Source organism: Triticum aestivum, chromosome 5B, assembly GCF_018294505.1.
Source record: "Triticum aestivum cultivar Chinese Spring chromosome 5B, IWGSC CS RefSeq v2.1, whole genome shotgun sequence".
Classification (NCBI taxonomy): domain Eukaryota; kingdom Viridiplantae; phylum Streptophyta; class Magnoliopsida; order Poales; family Poaceae; genus Triticum; species Triticum aestivum.
The window spans coordinates 700,429,971-700,450,430 of NC_057807.1; the positions used below are offsets into that span (position 1 = coordinate 700,429,971).

Genomic DNA, 20,460 nt, shown 5'->3' on the forward strand with positions numbered 1-20,460 from the left:
CCTCGTAGTTCTGGCGCTGGGGCAGTTGGCGACGCTTTGTCTTCGAGTTTGTTTTCTGGACTCTGATCCTCCTCGATTTTGTCGATTGGGACATATTCGACGAAGCTCTAGGGTGGATTCCCATCATCTCCTTGAGGCAGCGAGGTTAGGATTTCTTTGTTGTACGTGTGCGACGGTGAGTTCTAGTGTTAACTTGATCTAAGATGAACCTACACCTTCATATACTTTATCGTGTGAGTGAAAATTCACCTACTTAAGTGACAGCACTAGCACAAGAGTGTGTGTACTCCAAACTATATTTGGAAGGTGAGTTTCTCTAGCACAGCACGGCACATCACGAGGCTTCTTCTGTCTCCTCCGTCTCTGTCGATCCCCACTCTCGAGAGCTCCAATCCACTCACAAATCCACTCCAATCCAACGCATCCACCATCTAATCAGCCACCAAATCGATGCTAACCATGCATCTCATCGGCTAGCAGCAGCACGCCGGAGGCGGAGGGGATCGAGGAGGAGGCAGGAGCCGCCGGATCCATCGAGCTGCCCGCGCGGCGGATCTAGATCGACGGCCACGCGTCGGAGGGATGGGGAGCGGAGCGCCGGAGGGAGGATGAGGGGCCGCATCCCCGGAGCAGGAGGCCGTCCCCACGGGCGCATCTCAGCGATTGGTTCCGGCTAGGGTTCCAATCAGCAGACCGGCCTCCGAATCCCGGCCATGGAGTCGCCGCCGCACAAGCTCAATGTCGGCCGGGATGAGGACAGAATCAGCGCGCTCACCGACGACCTCCTCGTCGGAATCCTCGAGCGCCTTGACCTGCGCGAGGCGGTCCGCGCCGGCGCACTCTCGACGCGGTGGCGTCACCTCCCCTACCGGCTATCGCGCCTGCACCTCGACGTCGGTCACTTCCAAGGCCAAGGCGCCACGCCGCTCGAGGTCATGGACGCCTTCACGGGCGCCGCACAGAGGTTGCTCTCTCTGGTGGTTCCTCTGGCCGAGGGCGAGGGCGGCAGTGCTGCCATCATTCCCATCAAGGCCCTCATCCTCAGCTTTTACATGTCATCCCCTCACCTGAGCGCAATAGGCCGCACCGTTGAGGACGCTGTGAGCTACGGCAAGACCGAATGCCTTGAGTTCTCCATATCCCCGCCACGGGCAAGCAACACCAGCCTGCTTGCTGAATTCGGGCAGCAGTTCATGTCCTTCTCCCAGGCCTACCCGGTCGCCTTCTGGTGGCTCACCAGGCTTACACTCAAGAACCTTGTGTTTGGACATTCCGACGTCACCGAACTTATTAACGCTTGCAATAAGCTCAAGCACCTCACCCTGAGTTCCTGCAGACTGGTTGATCAGCGGTCGGCGCTCAAGATTGATACCCCATGCTCGGGGCTTCGGAGGCTCGACTGCATCCGTTTTCGCTGTGAACGGATCGAACTCATCTCCGTCCCCGAGCTCAGGACTGTGCTGTGCTGTTCTCGGCGCTACGAGAACCCTCCAGTGCGCTTCGGCGACGTTCCCCAGCTTTGCCATGTGAACCTCGGTTATCTTGCCAAGGCGTCGCAAGCGCCACTCATGTTGAGTGAGTGCCTTTCAAGGAGTTCCAGGAATCTGTCTAAACTGAATATCAATTTCTTCAGCCAAACGGTAAAGTTAATTTCTGTGCATTTACACATCACCCGCTCTTCTTTTTTACCAATTTCAGCTGTGTATTTTGTGTTCTTCATGTTGCAGATTTGGATTCAGCCGGAGCAGCCGAAGCGGCTCACTGCCATATTCAGAAACCTGACCGACGTGTATCTTTTTGGTATCTTCCCTGAGTGTGATCTGAGCTGGACCCTGTTTATCCTAGAAGCTGCACCTGCCCTACAGAATTTCAAGGTATGGATGTGACTCATTCTAGAATGGCATGTTACTGGAATATTCAGCATTAACAGCATAGCAGGAAATTGATCTGATTTTCTAATCTACCACGAATGTTAGAAGTAGTGCGTACAGTCCTCATTTTAATTTTGCAGTAACACAATGTTCGTGCAATACAAAAGAAAATCCTGCTGGATTACCTCGTTTTAGAGTTATCCAAAATTCTCTCCTTGCTTTTTTTAGGCAAGGAGGAAAGATGCACATATCCCTTTTCATTAAAATTATTTATTACAAAGTATGTTGGTTGAAAGAAATAAATAAACAGGTGAGGTGAGCAGCACAGGAGGAATATATAGCTGTAGTTTCATAGGAATCCCAGAAGCATATTTGTGCATTTTACTTTACGTAGCATTCAGTTCATGCAAATTCATCCAAAAGCTCCACAGGGGCTAGATTTAAATATTAGTATTGAGTGCTTTGCAACTTTTTAAGTGGTCAAAATATTTAATTGCATTTGTTGTTTACATTGTCCTGCATTGGTTGGTGACAAGTTTAGTTAACATGTGTTATCTATTTTCTATGTCCATGCATGAAGTTATCTCGAACTCGACATACATGTGGCAAAAAGCTTTACGATACTGCCGAAAAGACGAATGTGGTGTGGGAGCCATCGAAGGATATGAAGCATCTGAACTTGAAGTTGCTGATGATGTTAGGGTTCGAGGAGGAGGTCAAGGTGACAAACTATATAAGGCTAGTCATGGCACATGTTGTGAGGTTGAAGAGAATCGAGCTTCATGGTGAGGACCCATGCAAGGAGTGCAATGCCATTGACCCGAGGAGATCCCAGGTGGATAAAGCTAGCAGGCGTCAGATTAAGGAGCGACTCACACTTGAATCTTCCTCCTCTGCGAAGATAATAATTTGTTGATCGGTATGGTCAAGAAATGATAATAATCTCATAAAATAAGTGCTCATGGCTTCTGCTAGAGTGATGATGGATATTTGGTTTAAAAAATACTTATTGGTGTCGACTTTACATTACAGCGTGTGTAGTATTATTTGTGCACTGCTTTTCAAATTGCTGATCTGTGCACCTCTTGGAGGGTTTGATTCAAATTTGTGAGGCATTCTCTTTTCAGAATGTGACTTTGGGATAGTAGAAAATGGTACCAGGTGAAAAACAGTAAAATACGCTGAGAGAGATGATGTTTTTAGCATCTCTTCTGCATAGCAAACAGCTTGTTTGATGATAGCTAATTTGGTGTCTGGGAAATGGTGTTTCATTTTCCTTCTTGTTTTTTTGGTCGTGGCCAAAGGAGGGTCAAAAAGAAAAAGGAACTTGTGTGCGACAAATTGACCAATGTAGAAAGTCAAATAAGAATTTGGTGGCCCAAGCCCATGGTTGCAACCACAACCTTTTGTTCTCCTATATCGATGGTCAAAGCTTGCTGATGCCGCTTGGAAAACGATGAATGAATAGTTGCGTTGAAACTCCGGTCTGGAGGCGGAAGGTGATTCCTTGTTTGAACTGAAGTTTTGCACTTCTCTGTCGATGTGCACTCTTACTCCAGCAGGGTAGAACAAACTATTGTTGTTTCCACATTTGTGTGGTAGATTTGGAATTTAATCAAAGAATATGTATCAACTGGTTGGGAAAGTTGCTCTCTTCCTATTCCATTATCTGGAACAAATTGTGCATAAACTGGCTGATATCTCTTTCCAAAATTGGACTGGGATCTGTCCAAATTTATTTGAGAACCATTTTTGTTTTGCTTTTATCTTGGCTGGCCGTGTCTGATTAAGCTGTTAATTTACTAGAGTCAAGCACAGCTGCAGATGCGGATGATTATAAAGATCATCAAGGCAGAGTGCATTGTGGGTCTGTGAGACAAGCATGCCAACTGGTACTTGTTTATGTATTTCTTGTTATAAAATGTGGATGCAATGTATCCATGAATTAGTGTGGACTTTACATTACAGTGTGGGTAATGTTTGAACACTGCTTTCCTAGTTGTCTACTGCATGCTGGTCTGGGCACTTCTTGGAGGGTTGTGTTCAAATTCTCTTCCAGAATTGTACTTTGGGAAACCTGAAATAGTAGAAAGTGGCCGCTAATAATACTGGAAAATCACCTGATAGAGATAGTGTTAGAAATATGGAGACCAAAATGAAGCAAGGTATGCAGCTAACAGAAAAATAATGAAAATGCCTTTGTTGTACAGATATCCACCTCTTATAACAGAGGCACACTTTCCTGATACATCTGTATGGCTAATAGTAGAAGTAAGGTTCCATCTTAGCGCCAAAGTTTGGTTGAGTTCAGTTTTATTTCTGAATTTGCATAATATGCAAGTCTGGTCATTAGCTCTTGATACTAGACATATTTTTCTTTTGCTCTAGTCGACAATCAGATATATGCCATATTAGTCAGCCACATGTTATATAGCATGGTAGGTTACCCTGATATGTTACATCTTAAATCTGGTCCAACTCGGCAATATGTTTTCCTAGTCTTGTACAACCCGGCCATCAGTCAAAATTCTTGTGCAAACTAAAACAAATGTACAATCTGGTCCAACTCGGCAATATATTTTTCCTAGTCTTCCTATTCCATTATCTGGAACAAATTGTGCGTAAACTGGTTGATTCCTGTTTCAGAAATTGGACCGGGATCTGTCCAGATTTATTTAAGAACCATTTTTATTTTGCTTTTATCTTGGCCAGCAGTGTCTGATTAAGCTGTTAGTTTACTGCAGAGTCTTGACTCAGGCGTGCACAGTTGCAGATGCGGATGATTATTGAGATTATCAAGACAGCCTGCAGTGTGAGTCTGTGTGAGACAAACATGCCAACTGGTACTTGTTTTATGTATTTTCCTGTTATTATGTGGATGCAATGTATCCATGAATTGACTTATTCTTCGTGTAACTGACACCAACTGTTAGTTGAAATAGCTTCATCGGTGGAGCTATGACTTTTCACCATTCATGTCATATATTAATTCCCGTGTTTGCTTTTATACGTGTCGTATTATGATGCGTGCGCAAATCTGAATCGTTGTACAATCTTACAAAAGGTCTTGCAAGGGATCACTTGACTATTATATTATGTTTCCAACGATCATGTGTGGAGTTATTTGAGAAGTTCCCCGATAGGTCTTGTTTGGAGGTGCTCTTCAACGATCTTAAGAATGCTTTCTATGAAACTGAAGACATCTTGGAGGACATTGAGTTTCACTGTTGAGGAAACGATCCAAGATGGCAAGTTCAAATCAGATGGCGGCGCGCCTCTACGTAAGACGAGCTGCCCCCCTTCAAAATAAGGTTTGTCCTTTGTGTCTACGTGTTTCTGTTTCTCGCATGTGAAACATTGTGGTGCTACATATGTCACAATGATGCAGGTTGGGGGTTCTAACCTCTTTTGAAAGAAAAGAACTTGCAAGGAAATATTTGCAGAGACAGTGAACCATTGATGACAATTAGCAGACGTCAGTCTTCACCACTGCACACAGACACTCCCCTTGTATGACCATGACAGGGATGTTCGAGCATGCTTCTCGTCAGCAACTCTGCGGGCACGAAACGCACCTCCATGGCATGGCCCACGTTTTCGACCCAAAGTAGTGAAACATAAACGTACTTTAAAAAATATATATACTTGGTTCACTACACTGACCTAAATAAATTGTAGAGTACAGTCGGCGGGTTACCATGTGGTCATTTGCAGATCTTGGTTCGACCTATCTGGGTTTTTTCTAGGCGATGCCATACGGCTATTTAAACTTCAAAAGGGTTACATCGTTTATTACATCCTGCAAGATAAAAGATGGGGGACAAACTACTGGAGTGTTCGAATCAAAAGTATGTCTTGCAAGATTGTGCGGGACCATATTAGCCTTCTGAGGGCGCGCGTGCGTGTGTGTATTTTGGCTACAACGGATATGAGTGATACAAAAATTTAGTTCCTTCATCACCACTAGCCACGGCTGATATCCTGAATAAAAGAACATGGTTTCCTCCTCCTATTGTGCTATTTGTGGAGCCGCTGACTCATGGATGCATTGCCTAATTGAATGTACAACGACACGCTAACAACGACCGAATGCAATGCAAAAGATGGGATAAGGGATTATTTACATGCGGGGTTCACCTAGATTGTGCTGGTTATTACATGAAGGAGAATATCAGACTAGGTTCTTGTCTAACTTGGAAGTTTTACACCTAGTTAAACCTCAGAGCTTCGAGTGGGAAGGCAGCAACTAGCACGTGCAAAGATGTTACGAGCCCTCGTATCATCATGTACATAGCCACTGCAAGATAGAACTCCATGAATCCTTGTAATGGTTGTAATAGCCACTGCTACTGAGTAATCTTGATCGATAGCTACGCCTTCCATCGCTACCCTTACAGAAGACATGGATTCCTCCTCCTCAAGAGTTTGTCAAATTGAATGTTGATGGGGCTCTGTCCAGGGACAACCAGTCAGGTTCAGTTTGTGCGATATGTTGTGATGATTCAGGTATGTATCTACACTTGTTTTCCAGGCTGTAACAGACGCAGCTACGCTTGAAGCTCACGCATGCTGCGAAGCTCTATCGTTGGCATCTCAGGCGTACTCATCTAGCACCTGATGATTCCGTTGCTTCTAATTTCAAAACAGTTAGGGCCCGTTCGGCAATCCACCAGCTCCTCAAAATACGTGGAGCTGGGGAGCACCGTTCGCCCGCTCTGAAATTTCTAACCGCAGCTCCCTCCGCTCCGGGAGCGGAGGCGCGGAGAGGAGGGACACCGAACGGACCCTTAGTCTCTGATATAAACGGTGGTCCACTTGGAGTTATCAGTATGGTTGTAGAATTCCAGAAAACACAAGTTAACAAATGTGAGTTGGCCCTAGAGCCGCGTTGATCGGGTAACCAAGCTGTCCTTTTGTTTCCTCCTTTATAGTTTTTGTTGAGAAGATTCAAGGAATGAGCCAAGAGAACACAAGATGAATGATAGGAACATGAAAACACAAATTAAATCTCCTAGTTTCAGCTATTTGTTTGCAAGTTGCATGACAAGTCCTCTATGTGATCCTTTTTAATCTATGTCGAATTAATCATCATCGTAATTCAGTACAAGTTTGTAATCCGTAGGAATGCGCGTGCTCCCCTTGATTTGGTCCATTTTGCGCGTTTGCATCTTAATTTCGTGCACGGTAGTCCAAAGTGCATATAAACTACTCGGTCATACATTGATAGAAGCAACCGCGTCTTGTGCTTTTTTTTTTCATTTTGAATTTAGTAATACTTTACCATCTGTTGATTGGCTCTCATGCATATAGTCACCGTAGACATTGGGACAACGACATGTGCTTTTGGAGGTTGGAGCAAACAGGCAAATTTAGGAAAACCATCATGCATGGGGGCAGCTAACGCCAGTGCGTCATTCCCTACGCTTAGAAGCTTTTTTATGTAGATGGATACATTCATGGAGGCAGCTGAATTATGGCCTACACAACTGATTCGGAAAGAATAAAATGTACGCATCCTTAAGGCTACTCGTAATGAAAGTATCATGGATAGCTAGTACTATCGTGCATGCATGCTGCACACCCCATAGGCGAAGCTGGTACAGGTAGCTGGCAATATAACGACAGAGGAGGGCTGACGATGGAGGAACTACCCTATATGGCATTTGCTCAGAGCTGTTTACTCCTTTATCAATATAAAAGGCCGAACGAACTCCTATCTCTTGTTAAAAGAATTGCCTACTCCCTAGCCAACGCTATTATGATGGACAAAACAAGTATATATCAAAGGGGAAATGTGTTGTAAACCATCTGCTCTTTCCTATTGCCTAGTGGCATAATATTTAGAAGGTCCCTATACTTAAGGAGCTGCATAAGGGAGTACTCATAGCAGTTCCTTACCATAACTGTATTTTTTTTTTGGATTTAAGTGGTCTTTGTTATGAGCTATATTTTGTTCTGTCTATCTTTGTGATCTTTACCTTTTGCAAATAGTCCTTTGTGGTCTTTTAGCTTTTGCAAATAGTGCTTTGGGGTCTTTTAACACAAAACTCATTATTCTAAGGTTGGAAGACGTCCCACCAATCTACTAGTGCCTTTTCCGACACGGCATGGAGTACTGGTTGGTGTGACTATCGGAAGATCCATCATCAAGATGGTGACGGGAGCACCGTTTCATGTCCGGGTGAAAACTCTTGTCCTAGCATTTATTGATCGGGCTTAACAATGACCAACTTGTATCATCTCCTTGTTGAATGTGTTGTCTACTTGTTGTGCTGGTATTCACTGGTTGGTATCGACAACTAGGATGCAAAATCCTTGTCTAGGTCATATCGGAACGTTGATACAGTGAGGCGAGGGCATTTATTCCTTCTTGGAGTTGTTGTTCCGGAAGAAATCAGACTTAATAGTTGGCGTCGTATCTTGTTGTCTACATGTTGTGCTAGTGTTCACTGGTTGGTATCGATAACTAGGATGAAAATCCTTGTCTAGGTCATATCCAAACATGGATACGGTGAGGCGAGGGCATTTATTCCTTCTTGGAGTTGTTGTTGCAGAAGAAATTAGACTTAATCGTTGGCTTTGTATCTTGTTGTGCCGGTGTTCACTGGTTGTTATCGACAACTAGGATGAAAACCCTTGTCTAGGTCATATCGGAACGTGGATACGGTGAGGCAAGGGCATTTATTCCTTCTTGGAGTTGTTGCAGAAGAAATCAGACTTAATCGCTGGCATCGTATCTTGTAGTGCTTCGAATGTGATTGAATATGTTATATATGTACTCTGCTTGTTGATGTTTTTGGCCTCGTTGCCTTACATCAACTATAATAAAATATGGATGTGTGCCTGACAATGATGTAGAGGCCTGGAGTTCCAACCCCCTTTTTAAATAAAACAAAATTCATTATTAGCAACATGGATGTAAATTATGTTTATACTCCTAATTTTTGTAAGTAAATTGTGTTGGGGCCTGATCAAACTTAAGAAAGTTTGACTTGCAGGCCATCCAAAAAAGACTTACATTTAGGGATGTATTAGTTTACATTCGTGGATTATATAGCAACCCTAGGTGTAAGAACAAGCATGTAAAAATTTGGAGAAGTGTAAGTCAGACACGAATGTGACAGATTGGAACACCATTAAATGATAGCCAACTAATTGTATGTATTTACAAGAAGAACTGAACCAGATATTATAGATATAGAACAAACATGTTAGAACTTATAACACATGAGCGCAAGTGCAACTAACAAATTTTGTAAGAGGAAATATCACACGTAGTGCTTTACTACTGGGCATCATTTTCCTCTGGCTGTCCCGGCCATTGCTAGGAATAGAATCATAGTGATTACAATGCAGAAATGTGTGCATAAGGAAGCCAGGTCGGCAGAGGAAGCAACAATGTCAGGTGAAGCATGATTTTGCGCCAGACGGTTCGTTATCTGGGTCTGTGACAGGAGCCTCCATGAGAGACCAAACACAATAGCCGATGCCGCAAATAGTAGGAAACAACTGGTTAACATGCTGGGCGAAGGGTTGCGGATGGCTGTTATCGACACAACCAAGAACCCAATGAAGGTGACTCTTGTCATTTCCAATGAAGCCGGTGTGGACGCTGGGTTAACTCCGTCGGCGTGGATGATGGGAAGGGTCGTTCTCCCATCAACGGTGACTTGGTACACAAGTTCGACGATGATCAATACCGGGGGTGCGAAGAGCACCAGGGATGGAGGCCCCATGAACTTAAACATGACAACCATCAACACCGTGAAGGTACCACCAGCCATGATGCTGTCTAGCGTCAGAGTAAAACACACAATCCCTCCCAATTCCTTCAAACGTGAAGGGGGGATCATCTCGAGGTACATCATGCACACGCCAAGAGCGCACACTATGAAGCTGATGGTGCCCACAGGCCCGGCCTTTTGAACCATCTGATTCTCATGACCTTCCAGTGCCAAACCTTCGAGCCCCAGAAAGAGGATTGCAGTCACACCCGTCAAGAACTCATGCGATTCATCGAGTACCTTGTGCAGCTTCTTCAATGAATGCTCATGCAATTCATTGGGTGCCTTGTGCAGCTCCGGTGAATGTGTTTTACCATCTCCTCCAATGTAGTAGATGACCGTTCGAGCCAAGACGAAGGCTCCACACAAGGCGCCCACGACGATTAGAACTTGTTTGGAGACAACGAGCTGCGCGATGAAGCAGGCGAGGATGAGGAGGCAAGAAGATGAAAGGGTCACCAGGATCGTGGTCACCGGGGCAGGCTTGATGTTACCCATGTTCGGGAACCTCTTGGAGAAGCAGCACACGAGCAAGGGGCAGATACCACTTATTAAAGTGATACCTGCCATGGCAAGCATGGCGAAGAAAGCAGAGCGCCCATACACTTTGAGGTCGACCTTGTCAAGAGTTACTGCTAGAAGCACTGGGCATACCATGACCACAGCTCCTTCGGCCAAGCTACGGGAACGGTTCATCAGTTCAGTGGCCTACATAAAATAAATAAGTCAGAACATTGAATGGAAAGTCGCCATCGAGATTCTTTTTTGAAGAATGATCAATTATTGTGCAATTATGTATGCGTACAGACTTATAAACACCCAAGGGACAAATTAGCATTCAACTTTATCCTATTGAGAAAGAAGATTTAACTTTATTCAAAAAAGCTTGGAATTTCAAAACTGGAGACTTAATTAAGTTTCATTCATCAGAGAAATTAACATGTAACTTTATCATATTGTGAAAAGGCCATTTAACTTATGCAAAAAAGCTTGGAATTTCAAAACTGGAGACTTGATTAAGTTTCACTCAACCGGAATAGTGGGGAAGGAAAAAGTATATGCCGCCTGTTCAACGGATATATATAGAGAGAGCTAGGCTGCTTACCATCTGAACGAAAACCGAGAATCCACCAGAGATAACTTGGTGAAGTTTGGGTCCGCAAACAGCTTGCTTAAGTTCCTGTTGAAGCAGATCACGTTTCATTTTGTCAAACTCCATTATAATTGATCATCGTTTTTATGGACAAAAAAGCGAAAATCATAAAAGAAATAATAAAAGGACGAACGAGAAGAGGAGGCCAAGATAAACCTACGAAGCTTATCTGGCCCTTGTCCTCGCTGAAGGCGGAATGGAGCTATATATGAACCTGCCCGCCGGTAGCAGGCTTGAACACAGGTGCATTCTTAAGCGAAATACCAAAGCAAATCACGCGGAAACAACACTGCCAGTAAGGAGATGCGAAGCTTCGAATGGGGTCAATATAATGATTAGCAACAAAGTTCACATGCATGTAGAGCGCACTGAGATACCCTACCTAGGAGTCGGTAGAGAAGAGCCATCAAAACCAGATTTGTCATTTTATGTTTGCTTAGCCAGGATTCTAATCTTATCAGGGCATAATAATACGGCATCACTTAATGATAGGCAACATATCGGTCGGCAAGGAAGCGTTCGTTGGCGACTTCATTAATCCATAAGCTCCACGGCTCTAGTACTCCAATTAATAAACCCTTTGTGTGTTGCGCGCGCGTGAATAAAGTACATGACAGTCTTGTTCGTCTACAAGAGATGGAAACAACATGCATGCAATCTTTTAGGACTTACTGCGAAATATTTAATAAAATCTAGGCCTCCGGCGAACATTCATGTACTGCCAAGAGTAACTTGGGACATCTTGCCTGAACGTTCATTTTATTTAAAACATAATATGACATTTTGTAAAGCTAGTGCCGATGTAGCAAGAGCAAATTATAGTGTATTATTTTTCTCATCTGAATGTGATATTTCATCAAGATTTTTCAGTGATAGTATCAACTTTGCTACACAAATGCACCATTCCCATTTATTTTTCGGACGACGAACACTGGGACACCACATCATTATACTGAGTACTTATCCATTGATTTAGGTCTTTTGGCAGGGTTATCGTGAAATGGACCAGTTAATCAGATGCCACATTGGTAAGAGGAAGCCAACGAACTTAGTGCTCGATGACAGCAGCGATAGACAACTTGAGGGTAAGAATGCTGAAAGAAAATTTTATGTATGCTCGTCTCTTTTGGTTTGGAAAATGTAGTCAAATCTATTAGGAAATGCCAGAACATTCGGATTTTAAGCATGGCAACCCGAGTGTTTTTCATGGCAACATTAGTTGACGTGAGGTGGCAAGTATAGTTGGTAAACATGACAATTTTCTGAGACAAAATTGCCATGTTGACCCATTAAAGTTGCCACCTCGAGTCAACTAAAGTTGCCATGAAAAACGTCCTGGTTGCCATGCTTAAAATTTGAATGTTCGGGGTTTATCGGGGGTCTAATCTATTAACCAAACTAGTAGTACAAACAGCACTGAAAATACATAAACTATTACAGGGTCCCTGGCAGAAGATCATTGTCTTCCTCTCGCAAGGCTGCATTCCAACCCATAACCAGAGCCATGATGCCACTATTGATGGCATGCATGACGTCGTCAAGGCCATAGTACTTTCGGACCATGGCATTGGAGGAAAATCCGCGGCCGCTTGAAGAGTCGCATATCCAAGACTCAAACCTACAAAACTTCTCAGAGGCTCTCGCTGGAGGACCAGGCTAGATGACCAGAATACAAAGGGATGCTACTACCTCTGTCTCGCCAACCAACCTTGTAGAATCATACCTCACCAGCCAGTGCTACCACCACCATTGATGTGCCACCAGACTCGATGAAACCTTATTCGCCACTAGAACACTAACCCCAACCTATCTAGCAGGATCTGACATGGAGGGCCTCAGGATTCTTCAACACTCACACGGCCAAGGAGGCAAGCATAGGAGAGGGGAACCCTCGGGCTCGACACCATGTTACATGGTGTGGAATGACACCTTGCCACTGGGAAGAAGGCATGCAATAGTCATACTTTCAATAAAATCTATGTGCCAAACGATAATCCATGAGAAACTAACACTGAGAAGGGCCATAGGATAATCCCAACTCCATCCATACAGAGGAGCGGGACACAAACAGACAAATCTCACAAGTTCCCCTAAAAAGTTGTATTTGGCTAAGCTTCATCGAATGGAGATCGAACTGGAGAACAAAAACAAATCGCAACACTATCCCCTTTGCAGGACACCACTGTTGTGGACAAACGCTTGAGGACCCTACAAGAATGGATCTGACACACATACCTGGGATTCCCTCGCCCTCTTATTGTCTTAGCAAGCGGTGGAGGGTAGGGGAACCCGCAGCGGCACCGGACCGAGGGGAAAAGTTTTCCGCCTCTTGTCTTCTAAACCGTAGAAAAATGATTTTTGAGAGTCCCCAACATGTTATGATTTGGGTACCTGCTCATCCCTTGGGCTCAAACCAAGCATGGAAATATCACCCCACACAAATTTCCAAGTGCGAGCATGGCCACCGACTTTTCTATAATTTAGCATTTACAAAATAAATTTTAATGTGCTTTGTTTGTCACATATCAAAAATATCCAACGGATGAATTATATAAATGATTATAATCATTTAGGACAACTCATATATATAGACATTAGAGAGAGAGGGGGGAGAGAGAGAGAGAGAGAGAGAGAGAGAGAGAGAGAGAGAGAGAAGACAAGTATTTTGGGGTAGACCACTCACAACTCATCGAGAAGCGATTTGGCAGTGATGATGAAGATATGAGACAAATTTTCCCCTTGCGGAGTACCGAAGGAGCATTCTAGAACTGTTCGGCCCTGATCACAAATATCTCTATGTGGGGGCGGCAAAAAAACCTCTCAAACTTGTAGGCAAATTGAATACATGGGTATATACAATGTTTCCGATCGAAGGACATTGGTGGAGGTGGGTCCAACCCGCCCCAGCCTTAAGACGCGTGGGACGGGCAATGTCCCCTATGGGGCCTAAAATCCCTCATTTTGCAGGCCTTTGTGATCCGAGGAAATATTGTCCTATGAATTTTTCGAAGTTTTTTATGCGTCCGACAAATTTCCCAAAATCGCACCACCACAAAAAGGGAAATATGCCTTCTTGCATTTTATTAGTATGCTAGTCTAAAAAAATTAAAAACATTCTCCCTCCGTTTCAAATATAGTGTTTCCTCTATTCCCGTGCTTCAACTTTGACCATAAATTTAACCAACGAGACCGACTGCGGTGGGAGCAAAAGTTATACCAGTGGATTCGTATTCAAAAGAAGTTTTTAATTATATAATTTTTTCCCGCCGCAGTCAGTCTAGTTGGTTAAATTTATGGTCAAAGCTGGACTTCGGGAAACGCGGTCGCATTATATTTTGGAATGGAGGGAGTAGGAATTAAACATCAAAAGGGATCGCTACATTTTAGATGTATCCACTTCACCCTCCCTGCACGTCGACTTCTACATGGTATGCCCCGCCCCACCGTCCTAGACGCAAGAACGGCACCGTTCGCGCACGGTCTTCGTCATGTTGTTGGGTTCTTCCTCATCGTGTTTAATGTTGCCAAAGAATGCGTCATGCTTGAGCTCGAGTAAACAAATACGTTTTGTTCTATTGAGAGCAACCTACAGGGGGGACACGCGACCCAGAGTTACCTCAATTATGCATTGCACATGCATTCACGGTGGAACCACTTGTGCAAATGGTTGATAAGTATATTAAATTTGTTCAAGGATTTTATTTGCAAAAAAAGAAAAATTGTTTCAGGATTTCTGGCATGCGCGTTTAGTGGGAGGAGATGTTTTCTTTGACTACGAGACGCCTATGGTGACTCCGTCAATCTCAAGATAATATGTCGGCTCAGTCTTTAGCAGGTGCTCATAGGGATAGGGTGTGTGTGCGCGTTCATAGGGTGTATGCGCGTTTATGTTAAAGAAAATGAGTATATTAAATTGACACTATAGTACATTATCTAGTTGTATTATATATATGGCTAAGTCAAATTACTCAGGGGGTGTTTGGTTCAGGGACTTTTTAGTCCCATAGACTAGAAAAAGTCTCTAAAAAGTCCCTAGGAACCAAACGGGAGGGACTTTTTCTACAGGGACTAGAAAAAGACTCTACTCGAGAGTCTTTTTTGATTAGTCCCTGGGACTAGAAAAAGTCCTAGGACTTCTGAACCAAACACCCCCTCAGCCCCACCACGATCTATTATTAAACCCTGGTTGTACATATCGATATTGTAGGAAGTACCGTCCGCCGATGGTTTGAGAAAGCAATTGTTCAAGAAAAGAAAATGGGTATGTGTTAGTTGTTGGCACTTTGGCACCGCGTACGAACTCCTCCTTCCTCGCTCCTAGCTACTCCCTCCGTGCCATCATGTAATACATTTCTTGACACTACACGTTAGCATGTTTAAGTTGCATAATGTAGAGCTTCCTGCCGTTGGACCTCACCTCGGCCATGGCTAAGAATCGGTTTTATAACAACTTCGTTTATTCCCGCCCAACGAACAAGAGTTTGAACATCTCGAGTCTCGACCCACCACCATGGCAGCTGGCCTCTTGCCTAGCTAGCTTGTAATGCTTTCTGTCGACAAGGAATTCTAGCCCACGTGACGGAGGTGGCTTGCACGCTATTTCCGCCGGTTTCCTTGTCTTGGGTAGAAGATTTGGCAGACGGATGAGCTAGCAGCATAGGCCCGAGCATATACGTGCCCCGAACGAGGCGTTGACGAGAGCCTTAGTTAATGGGGTGGCGACATGGACGGTTTGGGAAGAAACGATGGCGATTGGCTCTACATTCTGACTTCCAATATGGATTAGTCATTATTGGTTAACGTGCCAATCAGTTGCTGCCTCCTCCTATCTTCTGACCCCGAATATATTTTCTTAGGAAAACAGGGGCAGCGCCCCATGGCGCCATAGCAAACAACCATAATGACATTCTGACTTTCAATATTGTTTACGCATCTGAATTAATCATAACTTATATGTACGTATAGATTTCTTGTGGTGGAAAATTGCTTGTACGTGTGTTCATAGAGGTGGGTGTGCGCGCATCTTGTGAGTTTCTACGTGTGTACTGTTTTTGTAAAAGTAGTTATTCTAGCTCTGAATATATATCATTTATAGGTGCATGCTGATTATACTGCTCCATTAAGAGAGTGCATGTAGCAGTTGTCTTACTCCCTTCGTTTTTATTTACTCTATATACTAGTTTTATCTTATACTCCCTCGATATAACTTTTGCTCCCGCCGCAGTCAGTCTCATTGGTTAAATTTGCGGTCAAACTTGAATCTCGGAAAGTGCAGGCGCACTACATTGTGGAATGGAGGGAGTATCAATCTTTATGAAGTTTAACTATGTTTATAGAAAGAAAACAATATAAAGATTTACAATAACAGTCCAATAAAATATGAAACCCCGAAATCGTCCTCGGACCTCTCTTGTTATATATGGACCTGGCTAGCAAACTTGCTTCGTCTTCCAACCTCTCATAATCTGCACGCCAATTCATTGATCGGTTCAACCGTCGAGCCTCCTTCAGAAGAAAACCATCTATACAAGCGCAGAAGCCGGCCATCGGGGCTGAGATCAACAGATAGTCTAGGGGTGGAGTTTCTCAAGCCCCTACATCTATATAAGCAAGCATATCCATCATTCTGTAGCGCGCAAGAGCATCGTCGATGTGATATATAGGTACGTGAGGTCTGGCTATGTACTCACTATGTTGTTTGTTCGTGAGCCCTCTTCCCTTGTACAGGGGGGGTGTGTTCTTACTTCTTACTCCTTCATTCGTTTCATTCTAGCTAGCTGGCTATATATTACCTCTAGCCTTTTTCTTCTCATTCATGCATATGCAGTTGTGACACAATAAAAGAAAACCCAGACCAGAGGTAGTCGACATGATGATGGTCATTGGCAAACATCAGGACGGGTCTCAAGCAAGAGATTCAAAATATCAGGACGTTCATATGAGGTCGTCGGATGTTCATAGAAGGCTCTCAGTAAAATTGATTTTGGTATATTCAGGTCACTGATGGCTCTCGTTGAGAGTCGTCTAAGATATATCACATGCTTTCATTGCGAGTTTTCTGTGGCTCATCAAAGACGGCCGGGGACCCATCAGTATAGATGTACTCATGACAAATGGGTTGCAGGTTCAATAGGTGATTTTAATTGCTTCAGGTGTTACTACAAAGCAATTCATGTAGAACCGTCTATGATCTAGAGCATATTTTTTCCAAGCTTGAAAAAGTTCTGAAAACTTTATACAGGTAAAAAAAAGAAATTTGTTAAAAAAGCATCACAAGTGCTAAGAATTGTAACTAAACTATCTAGAAATCAAAATAAAAACTAAACTATCCACTTTGTTGTTTTTGCACCGGACACAAAATTGCTTGTTCTTTTATCATTTTGGATGAAAGTTTTATTAGGTAGCTTAGTATAAGACTGTTAAGAGGTTTACTAAGCATGAAAATATTAGTTATTATTTTCAGAAAATATTGAGTTTTCATCTGTGTTGCACCAGAGGTCTTATCTGTTATACGAAGGATTTTCTATCTTAAATTTGGAATGATAGAAAATTTTGACAAAAGTGATTTTATTGTCTCAAAATGGATCCTTAGGAGGATACAAAACACAATGAGCACATCTGGTCTTTGCATAGCTAGGATGCAGACCGCCAACACCAACGCACACACAAGAACACGCCGTGTGGGGACTTTACGGTCCCCATGCAAGTAAATCCAAAACTTAGTTTCATGAACTTCAACTAAGTTTTGGATTTATTAAAATTTAAAAATCAAGATTCTCAATGTTTGAAATTTCTCGCCATTTCTTGCATGGGGACTAAAGATGCATCCCGAGGCAGCAAATAGCAAAGTCATATATGACCAAAGCTATGCATATGCGAGTAAAAAAACCAAAGAAATCGGATCCACAATGACCAAACTACAACAATGACTACTCACATGCATGGATCATGTAGGAATCTTTTGCTTGATCGTCGATTAATGCAGGGCTATCAATGATGAGTTTGCTACCATTGCATTGCAGTGCCAGGTTAGATCGACTACGTAGCTGCACCAAGTTGGCCCATCCATTGGCCAGTGGGCTGCGAAAACCTCTTCACACAAAGTCGATAATAATCAACCAATGGGGCGCCAGCAGACAGTCAAGTCACGCGATGTACACCCTCTAGTGCCACCAGGATTCATCGGTAAGTCTATTGCGACTTTCTTCAACGTCCAAATTGTTAACACTTGTGACATTTATGTATATATATATCTATATGTAGGCATGTATTTTCATTTTTGTAGAAAAAGAAAAACAAGCTAGATAGAGAGGGCCACAGAGCCCTTGCTCAACCTACAACCCACAAGAGCTGGACCGGGAGGTTGCAACGACCACCAATATGTTAATCAACCATATGTAAAGTTTGATCAAATTACTAATACGTTTTTTTGTGTGTTGTTCTTCCTTGCTGTTATGCTTTCATTCACTGAGTTTGACCTATCAGCCTAATCCATATTATTTCCAAGATATTCTCGAAGCAAATATGGTGGTGTGAATAGTTGTCTCCGCGAGTCAAATTGTTTTCATCCGGAAGCGATGCATCCATCATTATTTCCTTCGGGTTCAGGACTTCATCGAGGATTTCCACAAAAAGTTGCAAACGAGTCTTTTCCTCATAGTTGACATATCCAAGGCCTTCAACCCAATGAACTGATGCTACCTACTCTATGTGTTGCAGTCCCTAGGGTTTGGCCAGAAATTACGAGGTTGGAGGTTGGACCTCCATGTCGTTGTCCCTCCCACGTGCTCCTCAACAGAGAGGCAGCTCCCACCACCCAACCCACCCCACCCCGACCCCTCCAGCAGAGACCCACTGTATAATTTATACAAAAATATATTTTCTAATCCAGCGAGAATTCATGTAAATATTCAGGGTGGCATGCCTGAACTTTCTATGTATGTACTGCATTATCGTAAATGGGGTGTTTTTATTAAAAACAGGCACAAGAATAATTTATTTGATACACAGACAGATAATATATATTTTGATATATATGATCTGATCATCTTCTTTTCTTATTTCAGAAAATCTTGGGGTATCGGATGGAATATGCCTCATAGCAGTGACATGCACACTGGCCTGCTGTCTAGTCAATTTCCAAGTGTCTCAATTAAGCGATGATGGTTTTACCAACAAAGAATATAGCGAGTTGGTAACTGGCACAGTGGAGGTTGCCATCTCCGTCCCATATATAGTTGTGAAATCGCACGAGTGCTTGTCCAATCTGCGGGTGCGGAAGTCATGGATCACATGCCGTCCTAATGTCTGGATTTTCAGAGACGCAGTCATTCTTGTGCTCATAGCTTACGTGATATTAGTGGACATCAGCTTGAGCTTCGTCTGGCTCGCCATCTTTCCTGCCATAGCCCTTGTTTTCATACGAGCGATGCACCTCAAGTTCAGTCGGCGTACAGGGGGCAGCAGTCGTAAAGTTCATCAAGGATCTTCTAACGCCGGTGAGACTAAAATGAAAACTGTGGAGGTTGGGATCATTGTGATGATGACGCTGGGGGCGCTACTGCTTATGGACCAGCTTCCAGACCATGCAGCTGCCCAATTCACCATTTCACAGTTCCTCCTGTTCCTAAGCTGCACGGTGGCGGCACTGACGCGCATGGTGATGAAGCTGCCCGCTGGCGCCTCACCCGGCATAGCGCTGGCGTCGGAGATGCTCCACAGGACCCTACTTCTCCTCCTGCTGGCGACAGCGCACACGGCGGCCGCAGAGTGGCTGGGCGAGGATGTTGTTCTCCTATGCTTGCCGGAGGTCGTCCCTGTGCTTGTCTGGTTCAGCCTCCACCTCGACCGTAAACCAGGCAGCAGCTCCATCATCAGTGTTGACAAGTTGAAGCCATACAGAAATAGGCTCATCTTCCTCGGTGCAATGGTGGTAGCTCCTCCTTTTGCTTACCTGGCCAACTCCATGGATGAAGTTGGGCTCTCCGGCTGGTCTACGACATTCCAGGTGTCATGTGGCGTCTCAGGAATTCTGACCTACTACCTTGTGTTCATGCTAAGTCACTGGCCTAAGAAACAAGTAGCAGCTGCTGGCAAGGATGGTGGGGCTTCCAGTATGCTCAAATTATGGGCATACATTTTACTCATAGCCGCGGCTACGTCCCTCCTGCTCAAGTGTCTGGTTTCTGCCCGGCTTGGTCTGCAACTACCACTGCATGCAACGGTTATATATGTTAGTAATTTTTTGCGTTTTAACTACACAAATTAGTATAATGATCTTGTTGTGTACCATATCCAATGTTGTGTTGTGTTTGTAAAATACACGCGGTGCTGTATGTGTGTGTGCACTGTACATACGTGCATACATATACGGCGGCATGGATGTGCGTCAGTTTGCATGTTAATACTGGGATCTTGGGTGCACACGCATCAATTAGCTAGTTAGTTAGTTGTGAAGGAACAAGCAATTTATCTAACTAACTAGTGTAGTCTGTACAGTACTAGTGTTGCATGTGTGCTTGCTAGCACTACCTAGTACTTGTACATGTTGCATGTGCGCGAGTAGTACAGTTGGTAAGAGGGAGAGAAAGAGAGAGAGAGAGAGTTAGCTACCTGGATTGCTAAGCTAGTCATGCATGTATGCATCTCTGTG

General features: G+C 43.8%; 3 protein-coding genes across 7 annotated transcripts; 2 read left to right on the top strand and 1 right to left on the bottom strand.

Annotated features, from left to right (window-relative positions):
• Positions 1 to 280: 280 nt before the first annotated feature.
• Positions 281 to 4,878, top strand: LOC123114342 (uncharacterized). Of its 4 annotated transcripts, XR_006456489.1 has the most exons (4): positions 281 to 1,874; positions 2,452 to 2,790; positions 3,678 to 3,763; positions 4,616 to 4,878. XR_006456489.1 is itself a non-coding variant. In XM_044535780.1 (3 exons), the coding sequence occupies exons 1-2, from the start codon at positions 714 to 716 to the stop codon at positions 2,785 to 2,787; spliced, it is 1,497 nt and encodes a 498-aa protein (XP_044391715.1). In that variant the 5' UTR covers positions 281 to 713; the 3' UTR covers positions 2,788 to 2,790; positions 4,616 to 4,878. The 4 variants fall into 4 exon arrangements, 3 of the variants coding, with proteins under 3 accessions (XP_044391715.1, XP_044391714.1, XP_044391716.1); XM_044535780.1 differs by lacking the exon at positions 3,678 to 3,763; XM_044535781.1 differs by lacking the exons at positions 3,678 to 3,763; positions 4,616 to 4,878 and having other exon boundaries at positions 282 to 1,640; positions 1,728 to 1,874; positions 2,452 to 2,921.
• A 4,288-nt stretch (positions 4,879 to 9,166) lies between these two features.
• Positions 9,167 to 10,976, bottom strand: LOC123115328 (uncharacterized). The gene is made up of 2 exons (XM_044536506.1): positions 10,761 to 10,976; positions 9,167 to 10,363 (listed from the first exon to the last, which is right to left on the bottom strand). Exons 1-2 carry the CDS (start codon positions 10,872 to 10,874, stop codon positions 9,167 to 9,169), a joined length of 1,311 nt encoding a protein of 436 aa, XP_044392441.1. The 5' UTR covers positions 10,875 to 10,976.
• Positions 10,977 to 16,267: 5,291 nt separating this feature from the next.
• LOC123114343 (uncharacterized) lies at positions 16,268 to 20,231 on the top strand. 2 transcript variants are annotated; one of them, XM_044535783.1, is made up of 4 exons: positions 16,269 to 16,471; positions 16,636 to 16,941; positions 17,831 to 17,993; positions 18,875 to 20,231. In XM_044535783.1, exons 3-4 carry the CDS (start codon positions 17,930 to 17,932, stop codon positions 20,074 to 20,076), a joined length of 1,266 nt encoding a protein of 421 aa, XP_044391718.1. In that variant the 5' UTR covers positions 16,269 to 16,471; positions 16,636 to 16,941; positions 17,831 to 17,929; the 3' UTR covers positions 20,077 to 20,231. The 2 variants fall into 2 exon arrangements, with proteins under 2 accessions (XP_044391717.1, XP_044391718.1); XM_044535782.1 differs by lacking the exon at positions 16,636 to 16,941 and having other exon boundaries at positions 16,268 to 16,471.
• Positions 20,232 to 20,460: the final 229 nt, after the last annotated feature.